At 36.9% G+C, this 16,558-nt stretch overlaps 1 protein-coding gene across 1 annotated transcript in view; it reads right to left on the bottom strand.

Annotated features, from left to right (window-relative positions):
• Positions 1–293: 293 nt before the first annotated feature.
• Positions 294–16,558, bottom strand: part of LOC145686762 (uncharacterized) — a 43,541-nt gene continuing 27,276 nt past the window's right edge. Inside the window, exon 2 of the mRNA XM_081760401.1 lies at positions 294–9,442. Coding sequence (XP_081616527.1) covers positions 8,058–9,434 — 1,377 coding nt within the window. The 5' untranslated portion in view covers positions 9,435–9,442 and the 3' untranslated portion in view covers positions 294–8,057. The remainder of the gene's footprint in view (positions 9,443–16,558) is intronic.

Consider the following 16,558-nt stretch of genomic DNA (forward strand, 5'->3'; position numbering starts at 1 on the left):
GGTGAGGTTCGAACCTGGGATGATTTTTATCATTTCACTTTGACGGTGCAACTTAGCGGAGGGGAATGGGGATATATATATATATATATATATATATATATATATATATATATATATATATATATATATATATATATATATATATATATATATATATATATATATATATATATAAATGGTCGCAAATGACATATTTGTGCCGAATCCATAGATTCCCGGGTCACTGAGATGAACAGTGTCACTTCCGATGCCGTTTACATACAAATTGAGTCCCGCAACTTGGGGAAAGAGAAGATATATATATATATATATATATATATATATATATATATATATATATATATATATATAATGATCAAAAATGACCTATATTAGTGTCGAATTCATAGTTTCCACTGTCACTGAGACAAACAGTGATACTTCCGATGCCGTTTAAATCCAAATTCACTCTTTATGTCTAAAATAAAATGTATTCTTTCCGTGCGAAGGACGGGTATTCTACTAGTTAATAATGTAGAAGCATTCCTTTTTTAAAAAAGAAAAACGTTAATCCAACCTTTTTGAAAAGTGAAATTAAATCACTATTATGAATTTTCTTTGATCGATTGAAATCTTAATTTAGGACCAAAATATTAGAACTTTGTACGTACGGTCGTCAGAATATGGTCCTGTAAAGTAAGATGAGTGGTCAAGATTTCTCGAATACGACTGTACAATGTGTTCATTTTTTTTTTTTTTTTTTTTTGTTAAGGGCGAAGTGATTTAGTATGTGTGTTGAAACGCCCACTTGTGGTAAGACCCCAGTCAAGTAAGTTTGCTGTGGACAACATGGTTTCCGTGGGTTTACTCCGGGTACTTCCACTTTCATCCACATTTCCATTCCACCAATTTTTCCATCATTATTTACTTACCGCAATCATCCGTCTTCCTAAGGTCAAAGGGACCGAAAGATTTTTCTAATATGAACCGCTTACTGCAGAAAGCAAACACGTCGTAACGTTTGCAAGAGGAAAAAAAAAAAAAAACTGGAGAAAACTATCTTTACGTTGTTTCCACCATAACATGAAAATTCCACGTGTCGCGATGCCCATTGTTATCGAGCGAACAAGTGTCATTTCTGTGCTAAACGATCCATTGACCTGTTACAAACCATTATCGTCATAAAAAAAGGAAATGTGTAAATGTTGAACATGTTTGCTTTTTGCAGCAAGTGGTTCATAGATTACGAAGATAAAATTTATAATCGATGCTGTTTATTTTTTAAAAACATTTCTATGATTCAGTCTTGCTTATTAAGGGATTCGGTTCACGAAAACTACTTTATATAAATTATATACTTTTCTGTCTATCCATGTATACGTGTGTTTATTGAGGAGAGAAAAATAATCTTAAGAATTACCTAATGGACCTGGATGAATTTTGTCCAGATTGTAGGGGGTCAAAAGTTAGGGGTTAAGTTCCAAAGTTGGTCATCCGTTTCTAACAAGATTTTGAAAATTCACCGGGAAGAAATGAATAAATTGCTTGTTTGTGTGCTTGATAAGGCATAAGGAGTGCAAAAGTTGTGTTTATTTTCTTATATTAACGATTCTAAACATGGAACTATTTGACAAGCGGAGGGAACTACTTGGCGCAAGGTTACTTCATGGTAGGATTATGGGAATTTAATGAGCATTTGTTTTGTAAACATGGCTGGCGATAATTAGGGAAATCTATTTAAAGTAAGGAAAAGTCATGACTTAATAAATCTAAAAATAGATTGTAGAAAATGCGGTAAGCAGATAACTGTAAGGAAACGTGGAGAAAGTAATACTTGTCAACGTAACGGTAAGTAACATAACCAACATGGCGGCAGGATTCTAGAACACAGGTCCCCCTTCCCATTTAGCTGTAATAAAGAGAGAAAACAACGTGCCATGCGGGGCTCTAACCCTACTTCATTCGCTAACGCTCGCTCGGCAATACTATTTGAATTAACTATTAAACTTGGTACACAAAAGAACCAATTATTACGCTTTTAGCCAAAAACTAGACTGGCGACCAACTTCGGAATAAATTCCAAAGTTAGAAACCGAGTTAATGGAGGTGTTTCATTTACCGGGAGTGATAATGAAAACGTTTTAATGTTGATCACTATAGAGAAAAAACGGTAATAGATAGGGAGAATCGGTTTATTGCAGTCAGTTAAGTGTCCAAGAATGCACTTCATTTCCATCCTTACCTTCCTGCCTAGAAGCAGGGGAGGATCCAGGACCGACTTCTGGGGGGAGGGGAAACGGTGGGTTGTCATACTACTACTTTTAAGGGCCCCAAACTTTGGGATGGGTTTTATTTATATATATAAAATAAGAAAGTTTCCTCTTCTGGAAGAGGGGCAATCGTCCCCCTGGATCCGCCCCTGACTAGAAGTGATAGAAAACCACTACAACTTCTAGTTTCAACATTGATCTACATAGAGGAAATTTGATAAGAAATAGCGAGAAGGGTTTGCTTAAATCCATTTAGCGTTCTAAGAATCTCTCCATTAAAACAGGAGGTGATAGAAATCGGCATTACTGTGTATCGCCGGAACATGCGAAAAACGATACAAAGGGGAATGTTATTTAGTTTCTCCCCAAAAAATACTAAGCTGTGTCCCTGGAACACTTGATATTGATTATTGTTCGAAATAAAGTACGGACGTATGGCATAGAAAGTAGTGCGTAAAGCACGACCCAACTTGTGCTAGGTGGCCATTAAAAAGTACGAATGCTATCTAACCGAGTCCAAAGGTTTGGTTAGATGTTCCTCTTCTTTTCTGTAGTTTCAATTCGTTTCTACACTTAGGACAAACTGTTCGCCTGTTTATTAGGCCATGCCTTTAACACAATTTCAACAACTGACACTCCTTATTTTTGTATAACTCTATAAAACTCATACACGATATGTGCCAATCTTGTCAGTCACGCACCATTTATACACTGCATTTCTCATAAATCATAACAAGTGTTCTTCTCCGCCAAATAGTTCCTTCCGCCTTTACATATAGTGCCACTTACAACATCAAAAACAACACTGTTAAAAATCATTTCTTAAATTTGAGAAATTCTTATCTTGCACCGAGAGAATATTTTCTTAGAGATGAGATTTGATAATTCTAATTCATGGGGACAGTAACACTATATTTTCTCGTTACAATTTATAAATCTCATCCAATTTTCTTCATTTCTCATTAATGAGAGTTTCAAGCTCTTGTTTCTAAGAAAATATATTCCCGGTTCACAGATAAGAAACGCTTTCTCAGATTTAAGAAAGTATTTTTAACAGTGAACTAACATACCAGGTAAACAAATATTTTCTTAACTTCAACTATGCCTCTCATCTGACTTTCACTCACTCTTACAAACCAAAATAAATTATCCATTTCATCTGGTAAATTTTCTAAAATTGGTCCGGCGATACAGCAGTTAGCCCTAGAAATCTACTACCTTTTCCGTTTTCAATAATCGTTGAGAACACATAAACCAAACTCTTTCACGTGGTGCACACATTACCTTTACATGTGAGTCTGCTACTTGTTTTCTGTCAGAACGGTCGCTGTAAGAAATGTTTTACCTTGCCGAAAGCTGTTCTTTGATTGTGAAATTAACCGATAGATGACCGTGCTAAAGTTAATTGCATTTAATATAACTTTGTTGTACATCGAATATTTGTACACACTATTCCGTTTGCATAGTATTTACTTATATTTCCGTGCTTTAGAAAACAACACACTTACTGGTGTCAGGATCAATTTGTAAAAGTTTGAGTACTGGCAGCTCAATTCGCAATGTACCGTCTTAGCAACTGTCAATAAAAAGTATTCTTAGGAATTTAATCTTAAATTCTGAATATCCCTGCTAGATTAGAGTAGTGGTTTTACATAATATAGTGTAACAATTTTTTTTCAGAACATCATAGTCGACTTCAGCAATGGAACTCAATTTGCACTCCCATGAGGAATGTACGCAGTAGTTTATTGAATTGAGTTGATTTTGAGTTTTACGTCTCTTTCAGCAGCGAGGCTATGAGACAGGGTCTGCTGGTTAAAGTGGAATCCCACCACATAAACTCGGTGGAAGGAATACATTCAAGAACTCTACAAAGGAGACATAGTGAACGAAGAAAAGAAGACTTCGATGAAAACGAATTAAGACCATCAATTTTACAGTGCGAATTTGACAATGCTTTGGAGAAAATGGTAAAGCCCCAGAAATAGACCAAATGCCAACGGAAGTGATTAAGAATCTCGGAATAGTAACAAACAAACAAACAAACAAAAAAAGCTATTTAATCTTATTAATGAAATGTCGGGAAAAATACAGAGAGACTTTGAGAAAAGCATATTGGTCCCCATCCTGAAGAGAAAAGGAGCACAGAACGTTAAGTTTACTTTACTATGCATCAAAAATATAGTGCAAAATTATCGCACAACGAATAGAAGGGAAAATCGAAGAACGGCTAACGGAGGGTCAGTTTGGATTCAGGAGCAAAAAGGGAACAAGGGAAGCAATACTGAGTCTACGGTTGATCATGGAACAACACATCAGAATAAACACATCAATTGTGATAGCATTTGTAGACATAGAGAAAGCTTTTGACAACATAGATTGGAATATCATGTTCAGAGCGTTGAAGAATCTGAAAGTGGATTACAGAGACAGAAGAATAATATACCAGCTTTACAGGAACCAGGCAGCTGTTGTAGGAAGAGATCAGAAGGAAGCACGAATAAGTCAAGGATGTAGACTTTCACCTCTCCTGTTCAACATCTATAGAGAAGAGGTTATGAAAGAATCCTTTGATAAATAAGAGAAAGACGTGAAAGTACGGTAAATGACCAGTTTTCCAGCATAACTGATGTTTGCTGATGACATAGCACTGATAGCGGAGAACGAAGAGGACTTGCAGGAAGCATTTTTCAAATTTTAACGACCAACTGGAAAACACATGCAAAATGAAGATAAATAAGAAGAAAATCAAACTGCTAAAGTGCGCAAGAACAAAACAGGAAGGGGCACACGTATAGCTAGATGGAGAGAAAATCGAAGACGTTAAGACGTCTAATATCCTTGGGCAGGAGAAGAGAAAAAGACGTAAGTTCCAGAATAGCGCAGGCTAAACAAGCATTCAATAGGAAAAGAGGACTGCTAACGTCAAGAAATGTGTCGTTGGATTTTATTAAGATTTTGGTATGGGGCGTGGTTCTTTACGGATCAGAGACGTGGACATTGAGAAAACCTGAAATATCCAAGCTGGAAGCATTTCAAATGTGGTGTTGGCGCAGAATGCTGCGCATATCCTGGACCGAAAGGAAAAGGAATGAAGACGTACTAAAGGAAGCTAATGAAGGACGACAGATCATGAAGATAATAGGAAAAAGAAGAAATAGCATACTTGGCCATCTTATTCGGCATTCTGATTGGATCAGCGTGTTGATAGAAGGAAAGGCAGAAGGAAAACCAGAAAGAGGAGGACCAAGGATAGAATATCTAGATCAATAAGAGACCTTATCAAAGTATAAAACAGCTATCTCAAGGGAGACAAATTTCCATGTTGCCCACTAACCTATGGTTGAAGTGAGAAAGAAGGATATAGCTAGGTAAAATTTACTGTTGTATTACAAACGGTTCTGCGAACTCAAAATATTTTACCAATCGGTTCTAGCGAACCGGTGATAACCGGGTGAATAGCACCACTGGTTCTTGATATATTTTTTTTCTTCGGAACAGACACGGACAAACATGTTAAATCTATAAAGGATGAGTTACACTCCTTAAAAAGTGCAGAAACTTCTAGATGAATGAAATCTTAACGGTCAATTTAACGTTCCACGATTCTGCCCTTTAGACTAAGGGAGACGGATGACTAAGGGAAGTGAACGATGATGGAATAACTGGTGGAATGAAGATGTGGGAGGTAATGTTAGTGCTCTCAGAAAACCCACGGATACTGCGTTACCCACCACAAACTTACTTAGCAGGGAATCGGACCAGGGACCTTACGCAGCAGAGAACCGAACATTCAAATAGCAAACATTGCTCTTCACGGTTGTTTTAGTTACTTGTTTTGATGTTTTACTGTAAAAAAAAAAAGCTACTTACTGTAGTATGGGGGTATAACGTAGTTGGCTTCCCGCGAAAAGTTGTGACGTTTATGGGGAGTGGCTAGCTTGGATACTCGTGGCTCGCTGAGCTCAGTAGACGGCTGGTGGTGATTGGCTACCCCTTTACCACACCTCCAGTGACGAGCAGGTCTAAGCGCGGGAAGCCAACGATGTTATACCTTCTGGACTATAGCAACCAGAAATTAATTGCAAACAGTAATATAAGAAAACTATTTAGTGGCAACACTGCATTCAACTAACAAGCTTTTCCTAGAAACAGCTAGAACGAAAGTGTTATTAAGTATAAACGTGCTTGAACCACAATTGGCTAATCTTAATTGAGATTATTCAGCAACAAACTGATGTACTGTATGTTATTTTCAGAGTTTATACCAACGATGTTATAAAATAGAGGATTTGCCTATACAACAAAATCGTGAAGCCGTACGTCACTGTTTCGCCATCCCCACTCTGCCCGCTCCACCCAATAGGATCGCAATGTTTTGAGCCAACATTAATGACGGAAACGAGAGTAGCCAATCAGACCGTTTCTCAGTGTCGTTGCTCGGTTGTTTATTTGGTTTCATTGCGTTAACAGGATGAAGATACATATAGGTAGATTCTCAATTTTATAACATCCTTGGTTTACACTATTCTTGCAAATAAAACTGTTATGAAAACAATTTAGATCAAAACGTTTTGCTCTCTTCTGCCATCTGGTGAGCCAACTATAACCTCAATAAAAGTACATTATTATAATACTCTTTTTCATAGTTTTCGAATAGTTAGTTTAACTCAATACCAAGAGATGACAGCAGTATATTGATGTAATAAGTTTCATGGGCTTTATTCCGTACCAGCCTTCACAAAAAGAACTGAACTCACATTTATAGCCAACATTTTCGGCTATTCAAATATTATGTTGCTCATTTCGGACTTCAACAGATACAATGAGAACCAGAAACAATATCTAACGATAAAGCAGACCATACGGACATATTATTATTATTCGATTAACAGATTTAAACAGGGTTGTTAATGCTAACGTAACCGTCGAAACCGGAATGGATATTTCCGAAAAAAAAAAAGAAAAAACTATTCCGGGTGCGGAACCAAAAGAGAATTTCTTATCAAAAGGGCTTTTTTCAAACCGAACTTTTCATTACTATAGATAGTTCCTTAGAATTATCATTTGAACAGTTCCTCAATCTTTTTCCAGCTTGTAATGATCTTGAGCTTACGATGGTTGCAAGTGGTGTGATGTAACTGTTTCAAAACGTAGTCCTAATGCATTCAGGGGCAGATCTTGCCTAGGCTCCCCCAGTTTTTTGACTGACAAAAATAATTTAAGCTATTATTTATATATATTTGAAAGTTTATAGTTTATGATATACCCAAGGGCGGATCCAAAGGAAGGGCTATAGGGGCTATAGCCCCCCACCTTGAAGCTCAGATATATACACTGGATAAAATGAGGTTGAATCCTGCTTTACACTGGATAAAACGGCAAAGTATGGTTGAGCCCCTCCCTTGATCATATCCTGGATCCGCCACTGGATACCTGTCTGGATTCTGGCTTCATCCCCCCCCCAAAGGTTTTACCTTCTAAATCCCCTGCTGTTCATTATGACTGTTGTTTTCGGTTTCGTAAACAGGACCGGTATGTCGAAATATATATCGGTTTTCTTGCCGAAGCACGCCGAATTAAAATGTTAATCTAAGTTCCGGAACCGGAATAGAAAATAATTTTTATATTCCCTTGCCATTAACAACCCTGTTTTTGAAACATGTAATTAAAAACATTTTTTTTTTTTTACATTGTTTTGCCCTCTTAACTGTACAAATACATACATAATATCTAGTTATACCTTTTGGTTGAGCGTCTTTGCTGTTGGCGTCGTTGACAAAGTCCGTCTTCAACGCCATGACAGCGTCACTTACCGCCTTCTTCTTCGTCATCCTTATCCTGGTGAGCAGTCATGTGTCGTGTTAGATGGTGTCGCTCACGGAAACTTTCGTTACAGACGGGACACTTGAGTTTCTCTTCGCGCTTTCGTTTCAACGGATCATTCTCTCCTTTGTGGTGGGAACGCATATGATACACTAAGTCAGAAGTCATACGGAAACTAATATTGCACTTAGCACACACATTTTGTGCGGGAAGAGTTAGCGCCGCGAACGATGGTGGCAGAAGCGACGAAACAGGTGCAGCTGTCAAAAATGGCGGCGGTCTTGCTAGTAAATCTGCAGGAGCAGAAGCAAAATTTGCAGCTGCCGCATACGGATAAGTCGTAGCTAGATTGTAAGCATCCGGGTATAGCATTGGTCTTAATTTAGATAGTCCTGTAGCCGCTGGTAGCGTCGCAGCTGCAGCGGCAGCTGTTGCTTGAAATGCTAATTCTTTATCAGAGTACAACGACTGTGGCGCTGTTTTCAGATAATTTTCCATAAAGCTAGTACCATTACCAGAAGTACTATTACTTGTGTTTTGAGAACTACTGTTGTTATTCAGTTTATCTTTAGCAGCTACCGCTGCTGCCGCTGCAGCTGCAGCTGTCGCAGCTGATGAATCTATGCCGGGTAGAAGAAAAGCTGCCGCTGCTGCTGTTGAGTATGGTTTTGTCGATTGAAGTAACGAATGATGAGTTACTGGTGTCAGCAAGGGCATCGTGAAAGCTTTGGTAGTTACAGTTGTTGGTGGAGGAGGTATATAAGGAATTGGAGGTATTGGCGAATTAGGACTAGGTATTGGTGGACTTAAACTAGCTTGATACGATGGGGATTCAGGCGAAAGTCCGGCCGTTATTGTAGGGAGTATCGGTGCTCCAGTACTCGAACCATCTACCTTGGAAACTTTGGTAAAAGCACTTCGGACAGGGGTAAAGTCTTGTGGTTGCTGTTTCGTCTTGCTTACCCTGTCTTCGTTTGGCAGCAATGCATCTTGGGAATCCTGTGATGACGACGTATCGTAACCTCGCAGCGAAGGTGAAATTGCACCGTCCGTTTTACCGGAGCGAGCTCTGAATTCCGCTTCTTGAGCCATGAGACTTAACGTTGTTGGCGTCAAGGTTGGAATTGTTGGTATTAAAGGAGGCGAAAGTTGTGGAGGTTTTCCGTTGGTGGTGCCACTTGTAACTTTAATATTTTTTTCCTTCTTACTGTGGTCATCTGGCGCCATCAGAAATGCGACGTCGAAACTTCTTTTAACTCCAAAAGTGGTTCGTGGAGGTGAGTAAAGCGTCTGGGGAGTTGGGGAGCTTGTGACGGATGGTGGCTCCCGGACACGTTGAAGATTCATATCCATGGTCATGGTGATATCTGCAAAACAACAACAATAATAAATGTTACGTATAATATTCACTAAACTATATAGATACATAATGGTCAGTTGCCACAGAAAATTAAAGCACATATATTATTAATGAACTTGTTACTTTGGTGAAGTCTGCTTGAAGCACAGAGCATGCAACACGCTCTCAGATGAGAAAAGGTTTACACTTATCATGTTAGCAAACTGAGTCCTTCGATTATTGATAATTTATTAATATATATGGTATAAGCTATATAGTAGCGGGTCGATAATACTAAGAACTGAATGAGAGCAGCAAAACGGCCTAACTGTCCAAAAACTACCACCCCGTTCGCAGCGCATAGTAGAAGTCGGACACATTTTTGCAACAAAAAGACGCGATCGTCCCAAAACGACCACCCCGTTCGCAGCACGTAGTTGAAGTCAGACACCTTGTTGCAACAAAAAGATGCGATTGTTCGAAAACGACTACCCCGTTCACAGCGCGTAGTTAAAGTCAGGCACATTTCTGCAACAAAAGAGATCCGATTGTCCAAAAACAACCACCCCGTTCGCAGAGCGTGGTTGAAGTCAGACACATTGCTGCAACAAAAAGATCTGTTTCCCCAGAAACGACCACCTCGTTCGCAGCGCATAGTTGAAGTCAGACACACTGTTGCAACGAACAGATCCGATTGTCCATAAACGAGCACACTGTTCGCAAACCTCTAATACGTAGAAGTCAGACACATTGTTAACTCAAACAAGTGGATAGTTATGTGCCTAATAATGATTACTCAACTGACGAGTGAATCTATTTTTGCAGTTGCGTTTACATGGAGTAACGTATGCAAGCGGGACGTTGAGACAGCAAACGTGAGTGGCTGTTTTGCACTGTCTGTCAGGATTAAAAGATTAGTAGAGCAGTAGACGTCAGTACATCAAACACTTACATCGTTGTTACACTAATAAATGGTGCTAGTGTCAATCGATGTAACTGGTGGTGGATTGGTAGATTTACTCAGTAGTTCTTTATCAGCGACGTTGCTACAAAATGCATATATATACTAAGAACTGAATGCATGTAGGTCATGTCTGCATATATATATATATAGTGTGTTTGTGTGTGTGAACATGGTAAATACATAAAGGAGCTTTGGTAATCCTAACTCCTTGAAAATACTGACTGCGAGTTATTATAATATCAATATTAATATTATATTTTTCATTTCTTCTTCTTTCATATAATAGAAAATTTTCATTTGTAATTTGCCTCTAGTTGACTTTTCACGATGTTTTTATTGACCATCATTTTAGGTATATCGAGGGTTAGGTCAAATCAGGATCACTTTTTCGCCTAAAATGGTGGACACAAATCCTATCTTGTATCTGTCATAAAGTGTCAGATAATTGGCTAGACAAAACGAGGATTAGGCGAAACTTTACGACAGGTATGAAGGTGACACCCATTTTCAAATTTCGACTTGAAAGCAAAATCAATCGTTTGTGATTGATTGTTTTGAAGAAAAAAATAGTTTGTTTCGTAAAGCGCAAAGAAGTATATACAAAATAAAGTTGGGGGGCCAAATTCACACTGGCTCTCTACTTTCAAATTTGGATTCAAGACCAAAATCAATCGTTTGTTATTGATTGTTACGAAGAAAAGGTAGTTTTCTTTCCCTGTCTTTCATTCCCATCCAGAGATGAGCGGGCCTTAGAAGGTTACGCCTTCTCTTGGCCGGAGGTTTGAGAAAAAGTTGAGATAAAAGTGATGGTAGTTCAAAACAGGATGTACTTTACGGTGAGAGAGTTGAGTATGTGCTTCTTACGCCAGGTGAGTAACAAAATGTAGCCTTTGTTAGCATTGGATAAAAAGGTAGTTAGTTAAGAAAAATTTGAAGACATATTTGCAAAAAAGAGTCGGGGGAGGAAACTTCATACTGGCGCCTACTTCCGAATTTTGGTTTCAAATTGAAATTTGAAAGCAGAAGCCAGTGTGAAGTTTCCCTTCCTTAACTTTATTTTGTAAATATCTCTTTGAAATTTTTTAATACAAATGACACTTTCCTTCAAAATAAACGATTAATTATGGTTTTGGATCGAAACTTGAAAGTGGCGATTAGTGAAGTTGTCTACAACTTTAAATCACTATGTTTGTGATTTAATAACTCTTGAACTGCTCGATCAAATTTTCAACATAGATGAGGTTCGGGCCTGAGATGTTTTTTTATTATTTTACTTTGACAGTGCAACTTAGGGGAAGGGGAGAAGGAAGAGATATATAAAAATGATCGAAAATGGCCGATATTAATGTTGAATCCATAGTTTTCGGGGTCGCTGAGATGAACGGTGACACTTCCGATGCTATTTAAATCCAAATTCATCCCTGCAACTTGGAGGAGGGAAAGGGATATATATATATATATATATATATATATATATATATATATATATATATATATATATATATATATATATATATATATATAAATTGTCGAAAATGACCGAAGTTGTCTCGAATCCATAGCTTTCAGTGTCGCTGAGAGGAACAGTGACACTTCCGATGCCGTTTAAATCCAAATTTAGGTCACAATGGTAATATTTAATTTTAAAGACAAAAAAAAAAAACATCGTCTATCAGAGGGCGCTTCAGCAATAATAAAACTTGACTGAGTAGAGGAACATATTACAATTTATTTTCTTATTTTAAGCCAGCAAAGCGTTTAATTGACGCTAGTTTTGCATATATCTGTTTCAAACGATTTTTTCTTCAAAACAATCAATGACAAACGATTGATTTTGTTTTGGAGTGAAAATTCGAAAGTGATGGAAGATTCAACTTCGCATACTTGTTTGGGGAGACGAAACATGAGAGAGAGATTTTATTTATGAATTTAAAGCACCATTGCTACAATTATTATTTGCTCAGAAGATTTTTAAGAAGAAAAATAACGGTTTACAAAGTAAAAATGATATCTTTCATGATTGTACCCGTTAGGCTAAGGAAGACGATTATTACGGGAGGGATGGGCACGAGACGAGTCGAGACAGGATTTTCCTGACAAAATTCGAGTCGAGACACGGCTCTTTCAATAGAGAAATATACATTTTTCGAGTCGAGACATCACTTTTACAGCACATTTTCGAGACGAGACAGCCACAAATCTTGTCTCGTGCGCATCCCTATTGGGCTATTACACTTTCCGAAATATGGGCTATTAAACTTATTGAAAAGTGATGTTTCTGCTTCTTTTGTCGAGGCCATCTTCACTAATATGATATTTCTGACAAATACATTTATTTTAATTGACAGTACTTTGTGTCAACTAGCACTGTAGGAAGTTTCTTGATTTGGGCTGTATTTTAAACAGAATTAGACTTTCACGAAGTTTGGGGGGAGGGGGCAATTTCACATTAGCTCCCAACTGATTGGGCCAGACGAGATTTTTATTGGACTGGATAATACTTCGTTTGGCCTGATTGGGTCAGCAACTTCTAGCGTTTGGGCTATCATAATTTCCGAAATATGGGCTATTAAACTTATTGAAAAGTGATTTTCCTACTTCTTTTTCCGGCGCCAAGTTCACTAATATGATATATCTGAAAAATACTTTTACTAATTAGTATTTTTTTTTTAGTTCTTTGAATGTTATTTATAATGGAAATGAAACTTGTGCCCACTAATTTATGAGATTGATTAACATACCAGTTATTAAAGATCCCAATAACTTTATACGATGTCGTCTTCATCTTCATGTAATATTCAATTTGGAATTCTTTTTCCATAACATTTTGTCTAATGCTGTCGAATACGCAGATACCAAGATTTTAGTATTTCATTATACGAAATCCGGATTTCGGCTTTCGACGTTTTATTACCCGAAATCCTTTTCGGTTGTTAGACATTTCATTATCCGGAATTCTAATTTCGGTTTTTGACATTTCATTATCGGAAATCCGGATTTGGTGAATCTTAATTTTTGACAGCGCTAATTTGTCTAAGTAGTTATCAGCTTTAATTCCCTAAATTTATTTTATTGGAATACAACTACTATCTTAATAAACTGTGTAAAGCATTAACTTTACAATTGTAATGGTTATATACGTACGGTAAACTAACTGTGTATAAGACACTGGTGAAAATTATATATTCTACATACATAATTGAATTGCGTCAAACCTTGAAAACATGTCCAAATAATTTTAATATCAATCCATTCTTTACTTGTTACGTACGCCTTTTGTGAATACGTCGATAATATATATATATATATATATATATATATATATATATATATATATATATATATATATATATATATATATATACACCTGTGTTTGATGTAGAGAGCTCCAGGTTTGATTCCCAATGGAGTCTCAAGGAGCATACAGTTTTCTAACTACTCTCGGTTATATTATTATTATTATTATTATTATTATTATTATTATTATTATTATTATTATTATTATTATTATTATTATTATTATTATTATTCATTTACGAGCCATTTGTCATTTTTAAGCCGAATACTCATCCACATTATATTGTATATAGGAAAATCAATAAGAAAGCAATATCTTTTTTCTCGGTTCGATTATTTCAAAATATTACGATGAGCACTTCTTCATGTTCCTGGGGAAGTAATTGAATCACTCTGCTCCCCTTGCTGCCCCCTTGGCTTAAACCGACAAAACAAAACGAAATACAAAATTATGAATTTGAAGTATAAAGTTTTTCTCTATGTTTCGTCTATTCATAAAAGTATCAAGGCAGGGGGGCTAATGTTTTTGCTGGAGTCTTGGCAATTTGAGTATTCTTGCACATTTAGTCTTGGTTTTGGTCTTGCATAAACATCCTCGGTCCAAGAGCGTAATAGGCTGGGGAAACCGGGGCGATGCTCCGGGTCCAAAGGCGATCAGGGTGCCCGCTGGTACGGTCGTGAATAAATGAGAGTCGTAATTATATGACCTACAGTTTAATAGTTTTGGGTGACCACTTGCAAACTCTGCCAAATATAAATTTAGTACTAACATAGAAATTAATAATGACGTAATTCTGTGTCAGCACCTCTGGCACAGTGTGTGGAAGATGGCAATATTGCATCTTTTTTCAGCATTTGGCGCTCCACCGATGTATAGTCCAAATAGTTTATAAGATAAGAAAACTCCTCACCTATTAGATTAAAAGCGATTATTTCCGGCAGCCAAATATCTGAAGGACTAACTCCCTTTCAAATACAGTCGAAGTCTTGATAGCACAAACACTAAAACTTGCTGACCCAATCAGCCCAAACGAAATACTATTCAGCCCAATAAAATTTCTGTCTGGTCCAGTCACTTGGTGGGCTAACGTGAAATTGGCCGTCCAAACTTCGTGAAGGTCTAACTCTGTTTAAAATACAGCCCAAATCTTGAAACTACTTAAACTGCTAGTTGACACGAAGTACTGTCAATTCCAATAAATGTATTTGTCAGAAATATCATATGAATGAAGTTAGCCCCGACAAAAGAAGCAGGGAAATCACTTTTCAATAAGTTTAATAGTTCATATTTTGGAAATTATAATAGCCCAAACGCTTAAAGTTACTGACCCAATCAGCCCAATAAAAATCTCGTCTGGTCCAATCACTCGGGGGCTAATGTGAAGTTATCCCCCCAAATTTTATGAAGGTCTAATTCTGTTTAAAATACAGCCCAAATCTTGAAACTTCCTAAGCTGCTAGTTGACACGAAGTACTCTCAATTTCAATAAATGTATTTGCCAGAAATATCATATGAATGAAGTTAGCCCCGACAAAAGAAGCAGGGAAATCACTTTTCAATAAGTTTAATAGTTCATATTTTGGAAATTATAATAGCCCAAACGCTTAAAGTTACTGACCCAATCAGCCCAATAAAAATCTCGTCTGGTCCAATCACTCGGGGGCTAATGTGAAGTTATCCCCCCAAATTTTATGAAGGTCTAATTCTGTTTAAAATACAGCCCAAATCTTGAAACTTCCTAAGCTGCTAGTTGACACGAAGTACTCTCAATTTCAATAAATGTATTTGCCAGAAATATCATATGAATGAAGTTAGCCCCGAAAAAAGAAGCAGGGAAATCACTTTTCAATAAGTTTAATAGCCCATATTTCGGAAAGTGTAATAGCCCAAATGCTAAAAGTTGCTGACCCAATCGGCCCAAACGAAGTACTAGCCAGCCCAATAAAAATCTCGTCTCGCCCAATCACTTGGGGGCCAACGTGAAATTGGCCCCCCAAACTTTGTGAAGTTGTAGCTTTATTTTCAGAATAGCCCAAACACTAAAGTTGCTAGCCCAAACAGCCCAAATGAAGTACTTTCTGTTTCAATAATAATCTCGTGTAGCCCAAACATTTGAGGGGCCAACTTCACACAGACGGGACAGTGCTTTGTTTTTGGTTCTAAGTAGTATCGGCTCTTTTTCAACTTCTTTACATTTTCTTAAACAGACAGTTATTTTATTTCCACGGTTATTCTTAATTTTTCTTACAAAATTTGTAAGATTTATTACTGAACATATAATTTAATGAATATATTATCAATAATTAGAATTATAATTATGTTTCTAATTTCTTATCATTCACTTGGAAAGTTTCTTTAAAAATGTCGTGATATCATAGGGTTGCTATGTGCCAGACTTTCAATAAGCGGACCTTTTTACATTTCACAAAAAATATTTCATTACTCATAGCAAAAAAAAAAAAAAAAAAAAAAAATTAAACTCTTAGAATTCTGATTTTCTTTCTTTTGCATTACAGCTTGATGCGTTGTATTGCTTTTGAAATTTAACTTTAGAACAATATTAACACTAAAATTATTTTAAATCAATGAAATTTTAAAATGAAATATATCCCCTTTTAATAATAACTGTTATACAGGGTGGTTCAAAACAACACTGACAACGTTTGAGAGGTGATTCCTGACACCAAGATAAGTCAAAAAGTATAGACCGACCTGGATGCACAAGTGCTTCGTTTCGGAATTATAGACTGCCAAAAACATGAAAAAAAAAAATTAAAGGTAAATAGCTCCAAAACTGTTGGAGCAACCGCAGTTGGGTCAAGACTTTACTAAGGAACTAATATGTACGCTATCCAAAAATACGTTTCAGAATCCTGAGGTAA

This window comes from Thermobia domestica, chromosome 5 (assembly GCF_964235325.1).
Source record: "Thermobia domestica chromosome 5, izTheDome1.hap1.1, whole genome shotgun sequence".
Lineage (NCBI taxonomy): Eukaryota > Metazoa > Arthropoda > Insecta > Zygentoma > Lepismatidae > Thermobia > Thermobia domestica.